Source organism: Diorhabda sublineata, chromosome 11 (assembly GCF_026230105.1).
Source record: "Diorhabda sublineata isolate icDioSubl1.1 chromosome 11, icDioSubl1.1, whole genome shotgun sequence".
NCBI classification, from domain to species: Eukaryota; Metazoa; Arthropoda; class Insecta; order Coleoptera; family Chrysomelidae; genus Diorhabda; species Diorhabda sublineata.
The window spans coordinates 10623581-10651029 of record NC_079484.1 but is presented as its reverse complement, the minus strand read 5'-3'; the positions used below and the strand labels follow the sequence as shown (position 1 = coordinate 10651029).

The following is a 27449-nucleotide window of genomic DNA, read 5'->3' as shown; positions in this document are numbered from 1 at the left end:
CTGATCTTCTAGTTAATGTCAGGGTCTCCGCTCCATAAGTCAGGACTAGGAGGACGCATTGGTTAAAGGTTCTTAAGGCCGATTGGCACATTTCCTTTGAACACATCTCGCAATTTACCAAACGTAGCCCATCCTAGTATCGTTCTTTGAGACAGTTCTGTTGTTTGGTTGTCTCTAGTAATTTTTATCTCATGTATCATATATATATATATATATATATATATATATATATATATATATATATATATATATATATATATATATATCCACCATCTGAATATATTTGTTGTCCACATTTAGTGACCGGCTAGGAACTAAATTTGTCATCATCTTGGTTTTATTGAAATTAATTTTTAGACCAACTTTGTTGCGATTTGCAAATCTTGTATCATGTTTTTTGTCTCGCCTAATTCATCAGTTAAGAAGACAATGTCATCTGCAAACCTTAGGTGATGTAGCCTTACCCCATCTATGTTGATACCTTTATGTTCCCACTGTAGTGTTTTAAAAGCATGTTCCATAACAGTAATAAATAGTTTCGGCGACATAGTATCACCTTGCTCTACGCCTCTTTCTATCTTAATTTTTTCAGTGGGATAGTGTAGATTGACCGTTGTTGTCACGTTATTATATATATATTTGATATAATATTTGATTATCTGTGATCCACTCGACATACTTCTAATTATTTCAAAATAGCTTGCAGCTTAACGGTATCGAACGCTTTATGGTAGCCGATAAAGCTAAGGACTAGGGGTCTGTTATATTCTACAGATTTTTCAATTAATATTTTTAATGTAAGTAAATAGTCGTTTGTTCCATATCCTGAACGAAACCCTGCCTGTTCTCTTGGCTGATAAAGTTCAAATTTCCTCTCTAGTCTCTTTGTTAAGATACGTGTGTATAGTTTATAGAGGTGGTTTAAAAGACTAACCGGTCTATAGTTTTCGAGGTTTGTCCTATCTCCTTTTTTATAAAGTAAAATTGTGGTGGAGTTATTCCACTTAGTAGGGATATAGGTCCATCCATTTTTAAAGCTTCTGTAACTATTCCAACTTCCGCGGAGCTCTATTATTTTTCATATTACTTATCTAATTTCATTTAATTGCTATTACCTTGGCAAATAAGGACAAACGGTATATTTATACACTTTTCTCTTCGACGCGACGTAGCGGACAATCGATTCATTCAATTTGCTGATCGCTGCGTCGACTTCAAGTGATCGAAAAAGAGTGGCATCCGATATTCAAGCATAACAAGGGAGGAGCCTAGAGTGACTTGTCTTGTCGTTATTATTCGGTGTTCTCGATCACTCGAAGTCGCCAACGCGCTGGGCAAAATCACAAACCGGTTGTCTGCCACGTCGGGTCGTAGAAGAAAGTTTATATTTATATGAATATTGATTGTTCTCATTTGCTGGGGTGAGAGCATTCCTTTTTAAATTAAAGTAAACATTAATTCAGTGTTTTAAATTTACTACTCCCATAAAATGCCACGAATGTGCTGTGTGGATGGATGTTCTACCAGAGAAGGTACAAACATATCTCTATTTCATTGTCCCAAAGATGAAATTAGGTAAGTATTGGATTAGATTTTCTATCAAAATGTGAATATAAGATTATAAAGTATGTTAATAGAATTGAATTTTGTTACGATAAAGTTGTTAATATTATTTTTAGATGTCAACGTTGGAAACAAGCATTGGGATTTGTAAACAGTCATATTTATGCTAATATGACTCCTGAACAATTCAGTTACAAATTAAGAGTGTGCGAATTACATTTCCCTGAAGGAAGTTTTATAAAAAATAATTGTAGAAAGAATCTGCAATATAACGCTGTCCCGTCATTGAATCTAATGAAAAATAGTAAGTGCTCAGTTTTTGTATGAATAAATTTGTAAATTGTAAATCTTTGTTAGGTTCTCAAAATTTAGTACTTGATATTTCAGATATGGCCCCAGTACTAACAACAGATGTGTCAACCCAAACAAATATCCAGGAAGTAATGACGAATGGTCAAAATGGTAATTTTTTTATTGTTTTCTCTCATATTAGAAATATCATTTCAGTAAGAAAAAAAAAGGAACCTAATAATGAAATTGATAAACTACTCTCTCATTTTTTTGTTGAATGACGTAAACGTAATTAAAGAATGGAGATAGAATAGATCGACGGAAATAAATAATTATATGCATTTTATAAATGGTTGGAAAATGAGGATAAGTTTTGTAATATCCCTATAGGAAACCCCGAAATGCAAAAAATATTCATTTCTTTTATGAAGACACCTGAATCGGGATTGCATAGAGATAATTTTTTTGGCTTATCAAGAAATTATTGCCAAAATCCCAATACAATTTTCTAATGTCTTAGAAATTATTTACGTTGAAATATTTTTGTGACGTTGAAGGTGTAAATTGCATAATAGTATATTATTCACGATTGTATAATAAATGTTATTATTCACGAAGTGATGTTTACTGCCAGGAGCGCTGGCGAGTAATTGATAACTCTTGATAACTCATTAAACGCGACTAGAATACTATACTTCATCCACGACTACCAAATATTTTTGTTGGAAAATTTTGTTACATAACAGAAACACTATTATTTTATTCTAACGAATGTTTTATATTATATTCATTTGTACACATTACCGAGTTTTCGAAACTGTTAAAATCGTAAAATGTCTCATAATAATTTACAAAAAAATCTAATAAGCTTAACTTAACAAATATTGTGGATCTAATTTTATAAAATAAGATAGAATTAACATCAAAACTGAAATTTTTGTGATCTGTCGCAACATTTGAATTATATGTACATTGATTGGTTAGGTATATCTTTGATTGAATCGAAGATGGGATTTTTTTGAACGTATCGAGTTTATTTTTGAAGTCTATGTAGCCTTCTACTACGGCACTGAACTTCCATTCGCCGTGTCTTTTAAGAGCAGTAATATCCCCGCCTGCGTTAATCAGTATTGTTACAAAAGATCTGCAAAAACTATGCCAGAATAACGTTTTCGTTTTCGAAACAGTAATTTCAGGAAAGCAATTACAACAATTATCCTTTACTATTTTAACACGCTCCTATTAGTTCCAATAGTATGTGGGTTTGTTTGTTTGTAACTCTCCTTTGTGGCTTAGTACTGTTAGTATATTCCAACAATTCAATAGTGTTTGTTAGCCGAGCGAGCTAAGGCGCCAACCTCCAGATTCACCGGTCGTGGGTTCAAATCCCGTTCACGCTGTATAAAAAATCTCTTTAGATCGAAACAAATTTTACAACTGTAGATTTACTAGACCACATACATAATACATCAACCGCATACATCGACCGCCCCACGCTTTTTTAAACAATAACACTAGTATTTCCCATTCATTATTATTTTAAACTCTTTTTTAAAAACATACTTTTGATGTGCTTTAGAAGCATGTTGTTCGGCTTTGTTTGAACTATATTTATTCCAATTTTCTTTATCCCAATTCTCTTAGTTTTACATTTACCATTTCGGTAACTTAAAAAGCATGTATTACTGGTTACATGGTTTGGGCGAAGACTTTTCTGACTGAATTAATTAGAGCAAACTTCAATCGCAAAATGGAATGAAATAACTATGTGGAAGATTTACTTGATATCTTACCTTTGTTGCTAGGGATTTACCATTAGATGCTTCAGTTAACAATGTTTCGTTTTTTTGGGCTCCAAACATTCTGATTTTCGTTTTAGTAATGCTCGTAATTTTTTATAATGTTCTGAATTTATACTTTGATGTAAGGTGACGACAGTACTTCTAAGCATTGAATAATAAGTTGATAACATTGAAGATTTATATTTTGCATATAAGTCAGAAGTACAATAACAAAATCGATCCAGAAAATGAAGTGGTTTTCTTCCAATTTTGATAGTTCAAAAAAAAGCTTCATAGGCTATATTATATACTTTCCTTCATTCTTCCGGTACTAAATTTAATGAGGCAACTTCAGCCGCTTCTCTAATCTCTGGTGAAAGAAAAGAAAGAAAAGTCAATTTCAATATCCAATTTTAGTTAGTTTTTTCACACAATTTAACAATGAGAAATCTACGCACACAAACAATAATGTTGACAGGTTTGAGTCAAATTTATTTTGCTACCTCTTCTTTCTCTTTAATAGGACCAGGTCCTGTTCAATATTTTACGTTTGTTCCTCTTCTTGGATCTTCCTGAGGAGCTGAAGTCCAGCTCTTGTACCACCTCTTTGGTGGTGTGCCTACAGGTCTGCGTGACTCCCTTGATGGTTCGCAGTATTTTTATCTCTGTGGTTCTCATTATTCTTTTTGTTGTTGATGTCTCGGCTCTGGTTTCTGAAGCATATGTGAGAATAGGTCTCACACACGTTTTATAGATTCTGGTCTTGCTCTGTGAGCTCATCGCTTTGTTTCTCCACACTATATCTCTCAGACAGCCGCTGTCTTTTGATGCTCTCATCGCTTGTGTTCGTGCCTCCTCTGTCAGGTTTCTTTCACTAGATATATTCACTCCGCAGGTAATTGAATCTTGATACCTGCTGTATTATTGCGTTATCGACTGCCAATTTGCATCTAATAGTATTTTTTGATATTACCATTGATTGTGTCTTATTGACTGAGATGCTCATATTAAATTTTGCGGTAGAAATTTTTATCTTATATAGTACCCGTTGTAAGTCGTCTTCATTTTCTGCTACGGCAATACCATCGTCTGCATAAACAATACTTTTAAGGAGAGGTGACCCATTCTGAGTCCTGCATTGACTTTGTTGACATTCTCGATAATTTGATCCATTATGATGTTAAATAGGGTTGGGCTAAGACTGTCTCTCTGCCGAGTTTTAATTCTTGTTCTGGTTCCGGTATAAAGTTCTTTGATGACTCGTTGGTACTTGTAATCTATGTTGTTTTTCTCAAGACTCCTAATCACGTCTCCCAGGCGTATTCTATCAAATACTTTGGTGAAGTTAACAAAACAGACAAACATGGATTTATTAAATTCTATTGACTTTTCTACCATCCGATGAACTATGAATTTTGCGTCCACTGTTGATCTATTAGACCTGACTCCTTGTTGTTCTTCGGAAGTTGGTACCTTATTTCTTATTCTAGTTGCCAATATCTTAGTAAAAAGTTTAAAAACCGAACAGAGCGAAGTTATATTCCTAAAATTATTTGGATCTCTTTTTTCTCCTTTTTTTATGTATTGGTAGGGATATACTCGATTTCCTTTCATCTAGGATAATGCCAGAGGTTATAGTCTTCTGGAATAGTCGCGTGAGTGCTTTTTGTAACTCTGTTCCTTCGTACTTAAAAAATTCGTGAAAATAATACTGTGACATAATGAAAATTTCTCATACGATCCCTAGTTTCTGAGTTATAGGCTATTAAAGCTGCGAAATGAGAACCTACCAGTATATTATATATATCATAAGTATTTTTTCCAAATTATATATTCGAACATCATGAATTTTTAATGGATGATTATGTATATCTATGTAGTGTAGTTAAGTCTACACTACTATCTGAACTCTTACAGGGACATAAATATTCAGAGCTTCGACTTATTAAAGCGGAGGTTCCTCAAGGCAGTGTTTTGAGACCACTAATGTACCGGTTATATTTGACATCTCTGTTACGGAGAGTAAAGAGATTGTCAAGGATCTTCAAAATTCAATTAACAAAGTAGATGTCCGGACTAACAAATGGCGTAACAAAATCAATGAGGGAAAATCTACCCATATCAACTTTACTTATAAGAAAATAAACAATCTCCTAGTTACACTAAACGATAAGATTATCCCATATAAGAAAACTGTCAAATCTCAAGGACTACATCTGGATACCAAACTAGTATCAGGGACATATCAAAACAAAATTCATGGTTTAGGAGATATGCAGATTTTTAGATTGTTGTACATGCCAAGGAAACCGTTCGTCATAGAGAGACATTCTGAAGAAAATTATTATAAATTCTGATTATCTACTAAAAATACTTATCGGTATTATTAAAACACAATCGAACATTTCTAATTAAACTGCATAATGTCGAACATCGTGTTACTTATAAAAGGAAAATATTGAAATGTTGAAACACTATAACAAATATTCGAGGTGGACACCTTGCACTTCTACACACTTCTGGAGTCTACGGAGGATATTTTTTTGAACTTGGAAGATCATTTCTCTCCTTGTTTTTACCTGTGTTGCATATACCAAGCTTTTAAGATATCCCCAAAAAATTGATTCCATTGTATTTAATTCAGGGGGACGTATAAAGTGAAAACGTTCATTTATTTATTTTAATAAGTTCTGTATTTTAATAACTTCTGTAAGTAATTAAGTTTTAATAACTTCTGTGAGTATTTTCATTAGATAATTACAATTAAAGATAATTTTCTTCAGAATGTCTCTTTATGGCGAACGGTTTCCTTGGCATGCACAACGATCTGAAAATCTACATATTTCCTAAATCATAAATTCCGTCAAGTTAAACAAAGAGTACTTTTTCGTTAAAAAATTGTAGGTCTTACAGGTTGTCCTTGTAATCATTGGCCATGGGCCAACCTTGACCTATAAATAGTAGTGTAGAATTATTTATTTCGTCAAACACATTTCATGGATCATTCATTAAAAATTCATAATGTTCAAATGAATAATTTAAAAAATATATTTAAATATAATTTCTGATTTTGTCTATAAGACCTATAATTCAGAAACGTATGATAATTTTTTTTAAGTTACAGCATCATTTTCATGTCTTTTTACACTTAAATTTGCTATCCAAAATATGAAATACAGTTATTTTTCAAAAAAATTCATAAAACTCATCATCCAATTAAATATTTTGCAAAATCTTTGAAAATAACTTAGTTTCAATTACGGAAAATCTTGATACATTATTGAATTTGTTTTTTACCTAATCCGTATTTCACTGTTGTAACCTATACCTATGTTTCTAATAGTTTGGTAATTAGTATTGGTAACCTCATTTTGGAATCTTAGTGTTTGAATTTTTTTCATCCTTTCTTAGTACGCATTCACGTCAACATTTATGCAAATTTCATACTTATTCTTAAATTCTCGACATTCATACTGTTAGACTTGGCGAAACGGCTTCTAGTTAGCCGTCGATACTTACCCCGCAAGTGATACAGGGGTTATTATAAACTATAATGAGATAGTATGAATCATATGACGATTTGTAAATGTTTGGAATTGAAGTTCACCCTATTTTTTATCTTGAAAAAAATGAAAAATTAATATTTGCAAAATTATTTTTCCATTCGAGATAAAAATCATACCTAAGTTTGAAAACTAAAAATGCAGCACTTTTTGGCCAAGAATTCAAATATCATAAATTACACGATTTTTCTCCGATAACTGAACTTAGAAGTTTTTTTCGAAAAATCTATTTTTTTCCAAAAGATATATAAAACCAAAAAATTGAAAAAAATACACACAATTCAATATTATAATTTGGTCATTTTTCAACTATTAAAAACTCTCTAAATTGGTAGAAAATCGGAAAATTAACATTTTTCAGTTACTATCTTCTACATTTTACGATTTATTGATGCACTTCAGATAAAAATGAGACCTAAGTTTGGAAACCAAAATTTAAGGAAAAAAATAGGAATTATTTTATTAATCGTATTATGACCTAAAATGGACAGCCAGACAAATTAATAGATTTCGTGAGTTTTTAATTCAAATTCAAATGTCGTTTCATACACAATGCAATCTCTTTTCTATCTTCCAGGAGATCAAAATATAATTACTTTTTTATTTTTCAACGTCTAGCCTAAATGCCCAAATTGGAAGATTCTTACTTAAAAATTGGCAGTTTTTCAAACACAGTTTTATAACCATTTGATATATGAATTTCTTGAAATGCTGTAATAAATGTTTTTTTTTTCAAATTTTTAACCTAAAAACAAAATTATACGATCAAAAAAAACCTTTTTTAAGTGGGAGGGTGCATTTTGAGAGTAATTTGCTGGCCAATTTGCTTGATTGTAGTTCTCTCATCTGCGATTGATGTCCCTGATTTTTTTGCATAATTCTACGTTATTCTAATGGAACGGTGGGGATATGTCGGGTTATTTCGTAAAAACAGACGATTATTTTGGATTTGGATTTTAACAAATGTTTCAAGTAAACAACTTGAGTTGTAGACAGACAGTTAAATGGAAATACTATGTGGAATATTGTGAAATACACAGAACTCTACCTGTAAAATTCCTGCATCGGTTAGATTGAGAGGTTTAATGGTTATTTTCGCGGTCCAAAGTCCGGGAAAAGGAAGTAGGTGGCTGGAGCGAATCAACATCCCTTCCTCTGGATAATCGGATAAAGCACATAGGTCCCTTAAATTTGCCTTAGAACTTAGAGACGACGATTTATGCGTGAAACAAGCTGAAGAATTGAAGGTAGAGAAACGTCCTATGATGATGCTACCGGGAACATAGAAATATGAACAAGTTAGACTTTCAGATAGTAGTCCAGCCCGATTAGAGCCAAATCTCACGAAAATTATGTCGCTGATTTCCTGGATTTAGGTAGTTTTGAGGATGCTTTATCGATACAGTAAAAGTTAATCAATCAAAATTTTGGCCGCTAAGCGATATATTTTTGTTTAAATTTTAAAAATTTCGAATTTTGCAAATAACTCGGAATCTATGTCAAATTTCGAAAAAAGTAATCGAATCAAAAATGTAGTTCAAAAAATATCCTACAAAAGAAGTTCCTTGTGATTTTTTCCTAATCTCAAAATTACTCTTACAAAAAGCGAATTTCGTATTATCGGATTGTTTCAACAACAGTTTCTTCTTCAGCCGGGACTTAATTTCCTTCAGACTCTACGTGGCGCGAAAACTTTTTATGAAGATGCGACCCCGAAGTTTCAGCGCGTTTTACAAAGAAATGACAGCTCTTAGGGAAAAATCACAGGGAACTTTTTTTGTAGAAAATCTTGATATCTTCACTTTTTCCAAATTTGGCAAAAATTTGATGAAAATCAGCGACATAACTAATTTTCGTGGGTCAGGAGCTGTGATCATTAGACTATAGAGCTGAAAGACTATGGCTATAGGAAATTTTCTACCAAAGAATAAAAAACATCCGTTCTTTTGCATATTTCACTATAGTCCTCGATATTTTTAAGCTCTTCATAAATTCTTGAGATTGAGTACTTAATACATATTTTTACTTTTTTATGAATAAGTATAAGCACAAGAGTGCACAAGATACAATAAAAATTTTTAGAAGGTTTGCGTTTTCTAGAGGTCAAACACTTGGAGAAAAAAAGACTTTTTTATTTGGATAATTTATGATGTAATTTAGCATCAATCCTCGAGTAATAGATTATTCAGGAGAATGAGAAATAATGGCGGTCCCGGTTACCAAAATTGACTTTCGGTAAGTGTTTTTCTTTCATTTAGGTCAGTAATTGAGTGAAATAAATTGTATCTTGGTAGAAGATTTAACAAATGCTACAAATACTGTTGAAATAGAGCAAATGACTAATAGATACAATTAATTTTTTGAATGTGGACGTTTGTAAATCGACTGCAGACTTTATTAATTCGAGAAGCAAATTGAGCAGTATAATGTTATAGTGAGGGTTAAATTACCGTTCACTCAAACACGTAAATAGAATAAGAAAGTTCTAGAATTATGTCGCAGGAATAAAAATATGTTTTCAAATATTTTTCTTTTGTATCTCCCGAATATTACTTTGGAAAATTGTAGTAAATACGAAATTCCCATAACACTTTTATTCTATTTATATTTATTAAATAAATATGAAAAATTATCACTTTTAGCGAAAAAAAACTAAATAGCATATGTTATACATATATACTATTTTCTTTATCTTATAATTACTCATTTATTCTTTTAATTTTTCAATTTCATCATCTATGGATGAAATATCTCTCGACGACTAGTTCGACTAGGAGCTTTCTTTTTATCTTAAAGATTTTTCAATTGCTGTTTCTTCAAATATTTATTCTTACTATCAAGGTCATCTAATTCTTTATCTTTTTTCTTCATAACGGCTTCTTGAATTCTTAACTGACTGAATCGGAATATTCGATATTTCAATATTTTTGATGCCAACATTTCTCAATTCATCATAAATTCATCTTTGGGCGATGAGCGAATCTTCTTGATGATTTTCAATTAATCAGTCTTTATTATTAGAAAATCCTCGTTCATGAGATGAGTTACCATGATAAAAAGTAGGAATAATTTTTATGTATTTGGTCAATTCTTTAATATCATCTGGCGTAGCCATAATATTATCTAACCACAAACAATTCAGTTTTTTATCATCTGACTTGAAATAATTTAAGATTTCATCTTGGAAGGATGATCTTCTGCATAACTTTTTGTATTTTATAAGCGTCAACCCCGCTTATCTAATTATTTTCGATTGAAAAATCAAGCGAAATTGACAAACGTTTTGCTCCAATATCTAAATTTTGTGCGACATTTGGATTTAAACAAGAAATTCCTTTCACTAATATGTAGTTTACTGGAGATCGTTCAAGTAATTTTTCAGTCAAAGCAGTATATGCTTGACGACAATCTTTTTTAAATTCTAGAACATCACGTTCTTTAATGTATTTGCATTCTTTGATAGCTCTTCTAGTCGCACAACCAATGTTTTATGTCGTAATAAAAAATCAAATTTTCAGATTTTTTTAGATCTATAGATTTTATATATATGAAGTTAAAAGCATAATATTCTTTCTCACTTTTGAGAGGTTAAGTTGCTCAATCATCAGCTGGTATTTTTCACGCACACATTTTCAAGAGATAAAACAGATGGTACTGAATAATACAATAAAAATACGCTAGATGGTATGACAATCGCATGCGCGCCAATTTTTCAATCTCATTCGAAGGAAACGAAAAAACTGTAGAGTTGAACAATTTTAAATAATCCTAATTGAAATTCCCTGACTTTTTCAGTAAATTGAGTATTCTCTAAGGTTTCCAGGTTTTCCACCCGGCCTACGAATATTAACTATGCGAGAATATATCACATATAGTTGTCCCATAACCACTATGAAATGAGGCTAGTCGAAGAAATAACTCTAATGTGAATGTTCGAAGAACTTGTTGGCGTTTATGGTCAATTCCTCTACGTCTGTTTACTACGAATCTGCCCGTTTCTCTTCGTTCTAATTGTCTCTGTTGATTTTGTTAATCTCGTGCCTCTTGTGATTGTGATTGACGTAACTGCGCCGTGCTGGCCTGATCTTCGTAATTTTATATGTTGCATGATTCTTGATTGTTCGACGACTCAAATTGGTTCGTTTACGTTTGTTGGCATTGCTTAGTATTCATATAACCTATAAATAAATCAAGTTGAAATACTTATTTGTGAAAAACAGTGACTTAATACTATATTTGCTCGCTTATGTTTTGGCATACCTTCCACAATAATGAAACGCGTATATTTATACACGTACACGTTTCTATTTTAATTTAAAACTATTTGCAAAAAATTTTAAGTACAATATGTACAGGTACACGTGTTTATTCACATGAGAGTAAAAACTGTCTTTTCAGTTATTAATAAATTGTGAAGAAATAATTATTGCACTGGAGCTTAATGATAGTTTAACGTAGACAGAAAAAAAATCTTGCCAAAAAAATTGAAGTTTATAATTAATAAATCAAAAATAAGGGTTTATCATAGAAGAATAAAAATTTAGGGTTGTATCTATTTTCATAAAAAAATTAAAACGAAAAATTTCATCTAAAATATAGAAAAAAAAATTAAGGGATGGCCCACCCTTAACATTTAGCCGTAGAATCATGTCTTTCTTATAAAATATGTTTTCTTTCTACTAGTTTAGTGCCTAAACCGTTTTAGCCAGCGCAACTCTCATGTTTAGTACATTCTCATAGTTAATATGTCATCAATTTGCAGTACTATAAATATCTACTCCCTTTTTCCTCAATACAATTTTCACGTTCAGTTAATTGATCTCATATAAATCAATAGTATTTAACACGTATCATGAACGCCCGCCAGCAATTATTTTGTTACTTGTAAACCATTCCAAAATATTGTCATACGTTTATTAGGATTTATTAATTATTCATCAGTTTCTTCAGTTGCCAATTGATATACGTTCAAAATTTTCGATTAAAATAGAAATATAAGATATTTCATGATTGTGAAAGGTGAGTAGAATATTAAGATTAAATTCTCAATATTTTTAAGCAAGTACTTCGAATTTAATCTATTTTCCATAGTGAACTATGCTAGCGAGATATATTAAGAACCCCAGATCTTCGTTATTTTATGAAAGAGTTTGTCAGCGTATAGTTCAAACATAGGTAGAACATGGAGTTTGAGTTACCGTGGCTTTGGCAGGTAAACGGTAAAATACCGACCTACATTCATCAAATAATAGAGTGTGATTTTGTAGTATGTATTACTTTCAAAATTTTTTCAAAAATCATGTCATTCATTGCCAATTAGATGATGTTTCCTCGTTAGCCAGACCAGTCAAGCATGTAGGGTATATATAGGAGCGAGCTCGAGGCAATGGGTGCGAGTGAGATAAAATAATCTTATATATTCAACTACCTTAAATTGTCGATTTTATTCTTTCACAGGTTAGTAAAAGAATTGTAGGGAATTATATTTGTCAAAAATTTCTAGTTTCGTTCTTCTTTCATTTAGTTATCGCTTTAGTTTTCTCCCAACTCTATTCTTCTAACTTTAACAAAGTACCCAAGTAGTCTTTGTGTCAGACGACATCATCGTGAGGAACCCATTGTAAAAGAGGTCATATAAATTGAGTCAGTCAGTTAAGGAGTTGCTCGGAAGACGAGAGTAATGACTATTGTAAAATATTCTGTGAATCGGAAAGACGTACGATTTCCAGAGAAGACGTCTTATTTGTTTAAAGACTTAAAAGTTAGTTGCTTAGAAGACGTGAGCACTCTTATTTTAAGATATTCGGTGAATCCAAAGCACGTACTGCTTCTGGAAAAGACTATTTTGTTTTAAAGACTTGAAAGACGTGAAGACGACGGATCACTTATAGTCTATATAAGATAAAGTAATTAGTGAAATTATTCTAAATACCTACAAATTGTGCGATTTTTCGTTTTTGGCCTATTGTGAGAAAATGTACAATGGCGATGGTAATATTTTTTCAGAAAGTAGAAAATTCAACGAATGAAAATCTCACCGACTCTTTAAAAAAGACTGATATTTTCACGGGAGAATTTTCGTTTGGAAATTAGAGTGCTTCTTCAATATTAAGTAAGAATTTTATTTTATTTATTTACACCACCCTACAGCACAAGGGCCAATCTAAACGTGGGCAAGACATACCTACATAAAATTTAACAATTGAACAATTAAAGTTGTAAAGTACAAGTAAATGATTGTACATTTAGGTGAAATGTAAATAATATACACCAAAAAATATGAAAAAAGTGAGTATAACAGTATATGGATAAAGTTAAGGAACAGAAAAAATTTTCTTTTTATGTTAGAAGTAGTGCCGCAAAAAATAAGCAGTTAGTTCTACATTTGACAGTGATATTGATTCAGTCGATGTAATGAAGAAAATTTGAAACTCGAAGAGTATGTATTCTTAAAAGACCTGGATCTGGACAGTCAATTTTATTCATTACAACTTTGTGAAAGAATATCAAGTTGCTAGATCGGTTAAGTTAGAGCCTTCTAACACTGTGTTTTGATAGATTATCTGTGGTGAATAAATATTGTCAGATCTGAACCATATATATTTAACATACTTTCTGCGAATATTATTTATTCTTCTAACAAGAGTTTGGTAACTTGGGTACCATATAAGAGAAGCATATTCTAGTTTTGGAAGAACGAAAGCATTAAAAAGTAATGATACGGTTTTAACTTCCGTAAATCGAGGTTCTAAAGGCTCAACCAAGGATAATATTAATATACTCAACAAAGTTTAATTTACTATCAAATGTAACACTAAGACCTTTGAATACTGCAGACGTTTGAAGCACAGTATTAAAAATGTGATAATTGGAATTAAGTGGGTTAAGTTTTCTAGTATAAGATAAAGTATTACACTTTGAAATGATGAGAGGAAGTGAATTTTTATCGCACCAATCATAAATTTTATATCTATCAGATTGAAGTAAGTAGTAGTCATTAATGTTCGATATGGAATTATATAGCTTCGGATCATCTGTATAAAAGAGACCATTAGAATGTAATCCTCAGACATTGTCATTTATAAATATTAAAAATAATAGTGGCCCAAGTAATGAGCACTGGGGCACACCAGAAGATGCGTTAATTTCTATGGAATTGAAACCATAGTATGTAACTGTAAGTTTTCTATCCGTGAGGTATCTAAAGCTTTAGAAAAATCTATATAGATGACATCAACCTGACCACCGCTATCCAAATGTGCTGCCGTATATTGCGTTAAGAAAATTAAATTCGGGACCGTAGATCTACCAGGATAAAAACATTGCGATTCATTACATATAGTTTCACATGGTAGAAAATAATTTCAGAGAAATGATGCAAAGTTTAAGATACCTTAGAAAAGTTGTAAATAATTGAGATGGGTTTATTGTTCTCAATAACAACTTTATATTTTTCAAAAATAGGACAAACTCGTTCAGTTTTCCATGTCAATGGAAATTTACGACATCTTAACGAGAGATTAAAAAGGTAACATAATGGTTTTGCAAAACTTGAGACTCAATAAAATAGAGAGTAAAACAAGCCTAAAAATTCATACTTGGATCACTAAGGTCAAAATAATGAGATATGTGAGGTAATATATCCTCACTGATAATAATCAGCAAAAGTATTCAAGTAGGACCAAAATTTCTTAGGATCATTTGTTAGCTGTTGTTCTACATTTCTCATATAGTTATATATAATGATTGCAGAGTACTTAATTCAATGTAGTCATCATTATTATTGGTATTTTTAATTAAATTTTTTTAACAAACGATGTTTCACCTTAAGGTTGCGAATAATGTCGTTGTTAAACCATAAGGGGCATTTTTTGAAAGATCTGGAAATTGTTTTGGGAACGCTAGTAAAGACTGAATCTTGAATTTGACTGTAAAAATATTCGCAAGCTCTGTCAACATAGGTTTCAACCAATTGATTCTATTTGATATTGAACAAATTGCTGGAGAGTTGGCGCTTCGCTGGATCCCTTCGAAAGCTGTACCTCGGATTCACTGGTGATGAAAATGGCTCATTTGCATTTTTTAGCATGATAATGATTTCAATGGAGGGGTGAAATCCATCCTAATAAGTTTATGTATCAACGCATCTACTTACTAAAAGTTTCGATTGAATACTAAATCAAAAGTACGATTGTGAGAGTTGTTCAATTGTGTAGCATTGAGAAATTTGGTGAAGTTGTTTGTTGTCATAAATCTATCATCATTAGTTGAGCGTGCATCCTATAATATTGGGAAATATTAAAATCGCCAATAATAAGCAGTCCTGATTCCAATAACATCAACCTTAGGAAGCACGTTAGTTATATCCGACAGGTCGAAAGAGTTGTCATTGTAGTGCTTTCTCAATGCAAACAAAATTCACTACCACTTTTGGTATTGGTTGATTCTAATTCACGACCTTGTCTGAATATTATGAAATCATCAGTGAAAAGTTCATATTCAAAGTAATAGCTATTGAATCAAAGGAACAGTCTATAGAAGCATTTCGAATATCGGGAAGCTCAGTATTCACGTCTCGAACATTTTCATAGTAGATGGTGAACCATTTTTTTTGGGTGGAAAGTTGGATAGTTGTGTCTGATCAAAAGCAGAACCAGAACCTCCGCTGGTCTATAATTCTGTCCTCTTTACTCAAGCAATATTTGTTAATGTAAGCCTCCCAAATCAATTAGATCTTAAACCTGAACGATCATCATAATACAATCGATTTCTAAAATGGTTTGGTGAATTGTTGATCTGTAAACAATTTATTCTACATTGAAGATAATAAAGTTGATTATTTAACTTCAACACATCACAGAGAAACAAGAAAATACTATGAAAATTCCAAATATTGACTAATATGTTTTATGCCTGCTTCATCTGCTCTCAATTTATCTTGTAATCATATAGATTTTTTTTCTCTGTATGTTATTGCGTTTGTCACAGCGCTACACTACATAATGACTACATTAATATACTGTCGTTGAACTGCGATGCATCGATACGAAACGTTAAATTCTACAGAGAAGGGATTCGGTTGACGAACACATTATGTTGCCAAACAACATTTCTCTTTAGTTGCCTCTCAGTATTTGTTACGTGAGTCATGCTTCACGTTGAATTTTAAACAAAATGGATGCTGATCGTGACATAAACTTGAAACTAGCACTAGAAGTTGAACAATACCCATGTTTGTATAATTTCAAGTTATCGGATTATTGTAAAAAAGATGTTACCGAGAAAGCATGGGCGGAGGTTGGTAAACGAACTAATCTTACAGGTGAGATTTTTCGAAAGAATTATATGACTAATTATAAAAAGCAGAATCTACGTTTTAACGGATTATAGTTGTTGATGTTACAAGAAATTAACCATTGATTTGTTAATGATTTTGTTGAGAACTAGAAACATATATTTATTTCAAATTTATACAGATTACAATACTCCAAATACATACTCTAGATCCAAAATCAGCTAAATTCATTTCGCCCAAATTTACAGCAAATTAAAAATTCTTAGTTGTCGTGAAATCTGATATGGTTCAAATTATTACTCAAGCTTTACTAGAGATTGTACAGGGAACTTCATTGCATAAAATAACTAAAAAGCCCCATTTTTCTGGCATTTCAAATAATATAATGGAGTTAACTCATTTCGAATCAATTATGCAGAGTTGGCTCCGTTAGAAAATAAAATAAAATTATCTGAACTTTATACATTTGCAGTATTAGAATCCATCTCATATGTTGTTTTTTATTATATTTTTTGTTTTAAGTATGTAGGTAAGTGAAAAAACTGAACTTAAAAGTGAAAGGTTTGGACTATAACTCTTCGGCCGATTAACCTCTACTATCTCGTGGTTTTCAGAATCGTAACATTTCTCCAAAAAGTTATTGTGAACTGATAAGCTTTCCAGGGCTTTCCAACAAATGCCGCTATTTTTACATAATAATGTATTCATGTAATTAAGTTTAGAATGTTTCCCACTCTGGGATATTAACATTTCCGGTGCTAACTCTATGGATTGTGCTATAATTGTAGAAGATATCATAGTACTCTACAGGAAATGCTATAAATTCGTGTGTTTTGATTTGCCACTCGTTAACAGAAGAGGTTCATGGAAAGCGACACAACTAAGTAACGTTAGTATCAATAAATGTACGCTGGTAACATAAGTCAAACACGAATTATCTCTAAACATAAATGTAAACGTCTCATTGATGTGGATATATAATATTACTAAATCTAAAACCCAGAAATTTCTATAAAATTGAAAAAGTATTGTGTGTTTGTGACTCATTTATACTCGACAAGCGGCGGACAAATTTAGACAGAAGAACCCGAAATGCAACGCATCAAATAAATTGTCAATTTAATCGTTCTACCTAGAAACATGAAGATCACAATGAACGTGAAAAAATTCAAGTAAGACAGACCCGTGAAGAGCGACTAATAATGACGCAAGTTTGAATCGAGCTGCTTTCTGTTTCGATATATCAAATGATCACAATGCCTGCAGCTGTGTTGCTATTTGAACCTATGAACTTAGTTTACCAATATTCTACTAACGACACACGATTAGTGATAAAAAATTACTTAATTACGTAGTAAAAGCAATCTTATTGCAAGGAGAAGACATTTTGATACCCCGCATCCCAATGATTCCGACTGACGTACCATTTGAGTTTAAATGACTGCAGTACATTTTGCTTTATTAAATATTTGTGGTATTAATATAGAAAAACCCATGTTTCTCACATGGTCAATTGGTGTTAAAACAAACTAAAGAGTCGATCGTAACGCGGTATGAAATTCGCCGGGTCAGTTAGTTTTCCATATTGTTGATCTAATGAAATTTGTTTCTTCGTTAGTTATAGAACCAGTTTAATGATGATAGAGCTACCTCGTACGTGGTTAAACATAAGACAACAACAATTGACTTACCGCTAGAAAATTGATTTCAAGGAAACGTTTCTGCAACTATTTATTTTTTTGACATTGATGTTTATTGTTTTGTATGTCGTCGTTTTCAATTATTTTGTCAAAAGTTCTATCCCTTTTTTTAATTTAAATTTAACCCAAGAGGTTATGAGCCCAGATTTACGCCAACTGTAGGAGTTGAATACGTGCCTTAATCAAGTTTGTTTTTTGAACTGCTGTGTGACTGTATGATAGTTGAGAAACTGGAGGATCAAATCAACAAGTCTCGTTGGAAAAGGCAAATCACCTTACTGGTGGAGCAACAAAAGGTTATGGATATTGTGAATGGTAAGTTGACATTGGTTGCTGATGGTTCCAATAAGGATGAATTCGAAACCAAGGTATCGCTTTCTCGGCTCTTCTTGGTGAATACTGGGAACGCTACCAATGAGGAACTCACGTCTTCCTGTGAAACGGCCAAGGATATTTGGGCCAAGTTGAGTTCTGTGTATGAGCTGAATTCAAGTCAGAGATTAAATAATAGACTTCTGAAATCTTTCTTATCTCATGGAATCATGAATGCTCAGGATGGAATTGTCAATCATATTGCCCGCCTTCATCATGATTTCAATGAGCTCAATGTCGAATTGAAGAGGAAGATCATGTCAACTCTTTCTCCTCCCTACTTTGAATTTAAAAGTGTCTGGGAGAGTGTTCCTATTCAAGATAGAACCTTCAATAGGTTAACGGAACATTTGAGACTAATTGAAATGCGACTGCCGATGAAGTAGCACTTCTTGCCAAAATGTCGCTGAAGGGAGTGGCAATGAAACTTCACATGCATCACAGAATAATGGTGGTGGTGTAAGCGGTGAGAAAACTTCTCCCAACAACGAACATCCAAGTGAAAACAAGTGACCTTCTCTGAGCTGGGTGGCTGACACTGGGGCAACCCAGCATATGACGAATTTGAAAGAATATTTCGATTCCTTCAATTACTTTCAGTCACCTAGGTACATCCAGGTTGATAACCATGATGTTATCCAAGCATACTAGCAGTGAGACATATATGTGGATATTAAAATAAATGGAAAATGGGAAACAAACCACCTGAAAGATGTATGGTATGTGGCTAATGTGAACCAGAACTTGTTTTCTGTTAGTCGCTTGTTAGGACGGAGCTACCAATGCTATGCCAATAAGTTTGGCTGTAGGGTAACCAAAGACAAGCAAACGCGGTTGACTGGAAGTAAAATGTAAGGAAATGAAGGCTGTATGTACAGGAATGGTTTCATACACATGTGTGTGAACCCTTTCAGGATGACTCAATTGAGGGGTCTCTTTACTTTCTTTGCTTGAAGGATGATGTCTCCAAATTTTGCCGGGTATTTTTCCTTCAACAGAAGTCCGAGGTGGCTGCTTGCACTTGGCTACATTCATCAATGTAGCAAAAAATGCAGGTTATTTTGTTAAAGAACATTCTTATGGTGGGGACGGTGAGTTCAAGAATGCCAGTGTTCAAAAGCTGATGAATGAGAATGGAATAAGAACGCAAACAACCACTCCATATACCACTCAACATAATGGGGCATCGGAACAAGAAAACCGCATGCTTATAGAAGCTGCGCGGTCTATGATTCCTTCAAAGAATTTGCCAATCCATCTTTGGGTGGAAGCGGTGAACAATGCAGGTTTTTTTTAACAGGACTGGACAGTGCAAGTCGCCCATTGAAATTTGGGTGCAATGCCCACCTCCAAAAAAGAATATTCCAAGATTTTTGGACCTGAATGTTTCGCACATGTGCCTAAGGATAAGTGGCGAAAAATGGACAAGAAAACCATGCCTTTTTGTGGGCTATACTGGTGATCCCAACGGTTATCGTTTCTTTTGCTTTGAGAAAGATTCAATCATAATATCTAGTGATGTTATTTTTGAAAGAAAAACTCCCTTGATCAAGTTACTCAAGTCTTTTAATGTTGAGCATGTGGTAGAAGACGTGCCCTGCCAGAAATCCAATGTGTCTGCATTACCCTCCGAAGGAAATTCTTCAGCTGGAACCTGAATTTCTATTTCGGAAACTGGAGTTGATCAGGTTAAAGCAAGGAATGACGACGGTAAATTTCCTGTCGAACAGTCACGTCAGCTTCACAGGAGTAGCTGCACCAGGCTGTAGCCATCATACCTTTTTAATAATTATGTGCTTATTGCAGAAAGGGACATCACTGTAAAAGAAGCGCTTGAGTCAGATGAATGCGATTTATGGAAACAAGCCATTCTTGATAATCGATCGACAGATATGAAGCCCGTTTGGTTGCAAAGAGGTCCACCCAGGAAGAGGGTTAGGTTAGGTGTGTATTTTGAGCAAAACTTCGGTCCAGTTCCTCGATTTGAAACAGTGAGAGCTCTGTTGAATCTGGCTGCTGCTGAAAAGTACTATTTGGTTCAGTTTGATATGCAAACTGCTTTTCTGTATGGTAAACTTGAAGAGGATGTGTGACAAGTGGCAGATTCCTGTCTTTTCGTTAAGAAGTGCTCCAATGGTCGAAAACTGATGGTTGCCATCTACGTTGATGATGAGATTCTGGTTGGGGATAGACTTGAGAGAGACCAGTTTTTTGTTAAAATTAAGAACTGGATACGTTTGGATATGTTTCTTGGAATGCAAATAGAAGTCAAAACTGATGGTTTCATATAATTGCACCAAGAGGCTTACACCAAACGCATCTTAAGAAGCTTCAACATGACAGATTCAAATCTTTCACCGATTGAAAAGTGGATTCGTGACAAGAATAGACCACCATTGGAGAAGAGCGTACCCTATATACAAGCTGTTGGAGCCTGCTCTGACTATGACTATTCGTCAATACTTATATGCTGTTAGTATAGTTTCAGAGGTGTTGGATCGCCCAAAGAAATCTGGCGTGAAAAGGATCCTCAAATATTTAAAGGGGATTTCACATTATGGTCTGTTGCACTGAGGAGGTGTAGCCTTGGAATTAAAGTGCTTTACTGAGTCCGATTATGCCAAAGAACCTGAGACACGACGCTCAAGATTTAGATCTGAATCTACTTGTAGTGGAGCTGCCATTACATGGCAAGAAACCAATCGTGGTATTGATCGCAACTGAAGCTGAGTATGTGGCTGCAAATGAAGGCGCGAAGGAAGTTGTGTGGATGAGTAGGCTGCTGAACGAAGTAACAAGCCTGTCTCGGTTACCAACGTTGCTTTTTCACAATATGAGTACTATATGACTAATCTGGTACCCAGAGTTTCATCGTCGGACTAAGCAAATATAGGTAAGCTTCCACTTCATACGGAAAAACGTCATGAATGAGCAAATCAAGCTGGGACACGTTTCAAGACATCATCAACCCAATAGGAAAACTATTGGAGTCTTGATTTTGGGGAAAAGTGTTGGAGCTACCTACCTCGTATTTGGTACAACAACACCGTTTTAACATTGATTTCCAGGAAATTCTTGTGTAACTATTAATTTTTTGACATTTACATTTATTGTTTTGTATGTGTAGTCGTTTTCAATTACATTATCAAAAATTTTATCTCTTTTTTAATTTGAATTTAACCGAAGAAATGAAAGCTTCTCACATTTTTGTTAGAATTAATAAGAATCGAAAGTATAAATCCTATAGTGTTGTATAATTCTCTGGACATGAACGATGTTTTATGGACTGGATGTATTATTATTTTTGTTTAAAAAGACTTTTCACTATTTGTCCATCTTTTTAATTCTTAATATAGTTTTAGGTATAATAATAAATAAGACATGGAGTCATGACAAACAGGCAGACAGAAGAAAACTTTAAATAAGTAATATACCATAAATATCAGTACATTGATAATTGTTGAAAATTCAAAGTTAAAGTTTTTGCACTGTAATAGAGAACATTGTTTCAATTATCAAATGATAGTCTTGGCTTTTGATATTGGTTTTTGGAAAGATCTTATCAGAGCCATGAAAAAACCTACGAAAAAAAGGGAAAAGAATGAAAAGTCATTGTACTTCTGCTTAGAAATTGGGATAGCTTGTTTAATTGGAAGATTTACTGGGACTGTAAGGTCATTCTCATCCGTTATTTTACTCTACCTTGTGTTTTTGTTAAGAATAATTGCTTAAAACTCGCAGTCAAATGACGATTTAATGTGAAATATGCCAATGTTTTGCTCACTTGAATGTGCACACAGTTAGATATCAGAAACTTCTCCTTATCTACAGTTTATTTTCTATGTATGCAGGGTTTTCGAGACTTAATACAAATAAATCCGGAGTGAGTTTATGATGTGAAAATAATGCTGTGACATCAAAAATTCTCTCATATGATCCCTCATTTCTGAGTTATAGGCCTCTAAGCTGCGAAATCAGAACTTATATTTAAGTATATTTTATAAATTTCACATTTGAACATTATAAAGTTCCAATCTGACTATCTGAAGGCCAGCGGGTGCCAAGCCCGTAATATTTACAGGGACAACCTGTACAATCTAAACATAGCAAAAATTAATTTTTCAACCGATTTTTCAACAAAGAAGTACCTTTCTTTAACTTTATATAAAATTTGTGGCTTAGGAGCTCTGTAGATTTTTAGATCGTTGTACAGGCAAAGAAAACTGTTCGCCATAAAGAGACATTCTGAAGAAAATTATCATAAATTGTAATTATTTATTGAAATTGAAAAAATACTTACATTAAAACACAATATGTTAGAGGAATATAAAAACTGACAAGTGATGGAAAATATTCTAGATCTAGATAAAACTTGGCTGAATGAAGGACAAACTATTGAGAAAGACAATCCGGTTTACAACTCTAGATAAGCTCTTTAGAAATTCTCGGCTTGAAGACTCTAATTGGGAGTGGTAATTGGAGGTTTTTCTGAATTTGAAGAATACGACAAATTAACATAAAGAAATGAGGGGCGATATTTGAGAAGAGTATTTCGCAGAATATAATTAACTAAATTAGATGTTACATAAAATATTTTCCTGGTTAAGCGAGACTCTTGTGAGATATAAAGAGTTATTTATTTCAATTTTTATTTTGTATGCCTTTCAAATTAAAAAAAAACATATTTTCAGGTAAATATCTTTTATGTGACAAATATGAAAAGATATATTGGTAAAAGTTATTTTGAATAAACAGCTAGGTTTATATACCAAATTCCTAAATCACCTGTCAACAAGAATACACCGGTCTACTACAACATTTATTTTTATTGCTTTTATATCTATAACTAAAAATTAGAACAAAAAATACTTCTGAATTTGTTTTTATGAGTATAAAATCAATAAAGGAACATAGTACACAAAGAGATCATTTATTAAAACATATCAAAAATCAATAGTTTTAAAATGGAGTTAAGAAATTTTTTCTACTTTTTCTGTCATGTTCGGTTTTTCTCTTTTCTAATTAACCCTCAAATATAGTCTCCCATCACGCTATCAGTTTACTGGCCTTGGTAACGTCTCTCAAATGCCACTGTCTTGATGGAAGCGTTCCTTTTGTTCTTCTGAATAAGCTTCCATACAACCTTCAAATTTATCTAGATGAGAATATAACATATGCTTTTTTAGAGACATTCTAAATCCCATGATAGAAAAATTCGTGATCATGTCATTGATCAGCTCTTTTTTCAGCTCTATGGTTTCCAAGGAAACCATGAATTACTACCTTAAAACTGATCCAGGATTTTTTTTCTTTATTGCTGAGCTACTCTACAAAAATATTACAATTCATTGTTTTTCTTTGAGTGCAAATAAGGATTCAATTTTCTTCCCTGAGAGCTTTGGAAAAAAACTTTTTAAAATGTTTGAAAGCTGTAGACTCATGATTAAGAGCCTTTACAAATTGTTTAATAAAACCCAATTTAATATGCAATGGTGGCATTGATCTAGATCGACAATTGCTCCCTTTTAACATTGTATTTTCCTACTTCGTGCTCAGTACGTGCAGGCCAATGTTTTTGTCGGTAGTGATCGGCATCATTTCTACTATCCCACAGGCATAGATAACAGAAGTGTTTAATATAAACACCTTGCATTCCAGTCAAAAAACACACCATCTTAAAATTACCAATAACTTCCCACTTGTATTCAATATATTGAATTGAGTTAATAGCATTTTAATATTGTCGTAATTTTCTTTGAGATCACGGAATGTGCAAATGGAATCTATGGAAATTTGTTCTCATTATGTAATAGAACAGCTGTTAGATTTTTAGTGGAACTGACAATTGAAAAACGTCATCCAGATGTATGACATGGAATACTAATTTCTTCAAATAGACCTTTATGTCATGGCAAAAACAGAGACCATCTTCCTTACTGTAGCAATAAAAAAATTCTTCATGACGGGATATTTGAAGATCAGAACAGTAACTCGGCTTTACTTTTTGGAAGATTTAAAACTCTTATTAAGTCATTGGGATCTTGAGAATTGATGAGGTGTGGCATTTTTGCTTTAGATTCAAAAACGAAATTAGAATGTGCGGATACAGATGAACTTCCTAACCTTGTGCTGCTTTTCCAACAATGGCGGAGCAGGTACAGGATTTTCTTCTGTATATGATATTGAAGCAGATGTGGATGGTAGGTCAGGATACGTTGTACGTATTTCTACATCTGAATGGATTCACAATACAAAAATAACAATCGGTACCAACTAACAATAGAACGTAACATAACGTAAACCTAGTTCACGTTATTATAAGATAGTTTTTAGAATAAAAAAGAGAAAATGACCTTACTTACCGTCAAGATTGTATCTGCAGGAGTTATATGATACATGTGAAGGCCTTTTTTTGTCTTTATTTTTGACTGGTGGATTGAAGTAAGCTTGATATGCCTTGCAAATCTTTGAATTTGTACTTAAATTTTCTCTCTTATTCTAATAAATTCACCGCAAATAAAACGAAATGAGTCAGCGTCTCGTTTACAATTTCTTGTAGCCATTTTGCACATATTGATACGTTATTTCTCTGTAATATTCAAACACCAATTGTCGCACACAACGTGCGATACAAGAAACTCTGCTCACACGCCCTTTTACTTCTCTTTCTACAACAATAGCGCAATTGGGCGCAAAAATCAAACATTGTCAAATCAATGTTCAAATCAAGTTCTATAAGTAATAACAAAACTATAGTGTTTATTTAGATCATCGATCATCTTCCTTTTTCTCTTGTACTTGATATGTTTTATAAAGATGGTCCGAAAAGTTTAATTTAAATATTAATATTATTATTCTATTTGTTCCAGTACACGAATGTAAAGAAAAATGGAAAAACATAAGATCGGCTTTTGTTAGGAGTTTGAAGCCATCACCAGGATCATCAAAAATAAAAAGGCCCTATTACTTACACGACCACTTACGTTTTATTCTTCCATTCGTGAAAACTGTGAATTCCATTGAATCTGTGAAGGTTGAATGTCCTGACGATTATTCTGAAAATCAAGATTCCATTCCAGATGATACAGATGAACAGGAAATATATGAAGAAGCTCTATCACCCTTACCATCAATTTTAATTGACGATAATCAGTTACTTGATGTTACCACAGAATCATCTCCAAGTAGGAAGAAAAGGAAACTAGATTCACCATCTTACGAATTTGAATATAAAAAGCCACGGGTTATTGACGATGAAACTGCAATTCACTATTTTCTTCTTAGTTTAATACCAGATTTGAAAAGTCTAACTGAAGCTCAACTACGAAATTTTAAAATAAAATCGTTGTTATTGATACAGGAGATGAAAGAGAAAAATGAGCCCAATATCAATAATCCTCTTATATTAACGTGATACTTGTGAAATGTTGACATTTATATCATTTATTTAATATACTCATATCTACTAATAGGTAGTCTGCTGAAATTTCATTTAATAGATATATGGAGACATAAAGATAGAGATATGTCTATATCGTGTACAAGGATGTCGAAATAATGTACTAGGATGAAAGTGTCTTGTTAACTGAAATGTACTAATCTTATTTTGATATATTTTTGATATATCCCATGTCAATTTTCTCCTTTTATACCAATTCTGAGTTTCTGGAATTTTCAGTCAGTCAGTAAAAAAAAGTATCTTCGATTACGTAATAACGTAGCCAAAGGACTCCACAGATCAAAAATAAATTGGAAGGTCAACGTACCTAAATAGGAATGGAAAAAATGCCTCGACAATTGGTTCAATCGCTTTCAAAAATGTATTTATTTCAATTTAGAATATTTTGAAAGCTAATTTTATTTGTATCAAAGCTTCAGTAGTAACCCTCGTATTCATATTCCTGATCTAAAAAAGGAACAAACCAGTATTTATGTAACACTGGTTACATTATTTTTACAAAATCTAATAAGATTGATCAATTTTTTTTGATCCGTTTGAGGTAGCTTCAAAATGTGTATTTTGAAAACAGAAACGGCTATTTTGGTTTAGAGAACCTTTAACCAGACAGTTTTCTTTCGACGTGGGGAAACAAATAGTACTCATACAGTGATCAAGATTTTGTTGAATGACCCATAACTCGACCTATCGACAGTTTCAAATTCCTTTTGTTTGAGCAACGGTATGAAATATTGTATTGTCATGATGGTGAATATTCGTCTCTTATTTTGGTAAATGAAAGGTCAAATATAGGGGAACTGGGAACTTTATGTGCTTTTACATCAACGGTAAAAAAATGGGAAACCACTAGATCTAAATCAACATTTCACCAACGACTAACACATTCATAATGGATTTCTAGATGGCATACCCTACATATTATATAAGATTCTGAATTTTTTGAATCTCTAGGTTACCTTACAATATACTCTTTGCCTAAATGGTTATGCAAATTTGATTTTTGCATACTCAAATTCTATTATTGGTAATGGAAAGCGTATTAAATTAGACTTAAAGTTTTTATTTTGTTATTAATTGTTGCTGTGTTTCTCCTCAAAATGGATGTTTTTGTATACGATAACGTCATGGTCTAATAAAAACCTCTCTGTTGTACATTATGTTAGGAAAAAAGTAGTCGCTGATATGGTGAATACTTTTCGACATCCATCACCTAGATCAGCGCTGTCCAACTTATCATTACGCGAGGGCCATATTTTCTACAAATACTGTGGGGGCCAATAAGGTTCATAAATGATAAGTCAGATTAAGTAGATTGATAAAAAAGTTATTTATACTAAAAACAAAACTTTAAAAAATTCATAATATATTAATGAGAACGTTGTGGCCGTAATTGCTTAGCAACAATATATTTTGTGTCCACATCAA

At 32.7% G+C, this 27449-nt stretch overlaps 1 protein-coding gene across 1 annotated transcript; it reads left to right on the top strand.

The window, feature by feature from the left end:
* Positions 1 to 1342: 1342 nt before the first annotated feature.
* Positions 1343 to 27449, top strand: LOC130450268 (uncharacterized). Its single transcript, XM_056788583.1, has 4 exons — positions 1343 to 1575; positions 1680 to 1867; positions 1951 to 2025; positions 25435 to 27449. Exons 1-4 carry the CDS (start codon positions 1490 to 1492, stop codon positions 25977 to 25979), a joined length of 894 nt encoding a protein of 297 aa, XP_056644561.1. The 5' UTR covers positions 1343 to 1489; the 3' UTR covers positions 25980 to 27449.

What these genes read in the sequence shown, in the direction of transcription:
- LOC130450268 (XM_056788583.1), top strand. Translation starts at nt 1,490, where the DNA reads ATGCCACGAATGTGCTGTGTGGATGGATGTTCTACCAGAGAAGGTACA. An exon ending in ATTGAATCTAATGAAAAATA is followed by an intron (nt 1,868 to 1,950) that starts GTAAGTGCTCAG and finishes TTGATATTTCAG; the next exon opens with ATATGGCCCCAGTACTAACA. An exon ending in AATGACGAATGGTCAAAATG is followed by an intron (nt 2,026 to 25,434) that starts GTAATTTTTTTA and finishes TATTTGTTCCAG; the next exon opens with TACACGAATGTAAAGAAAAA.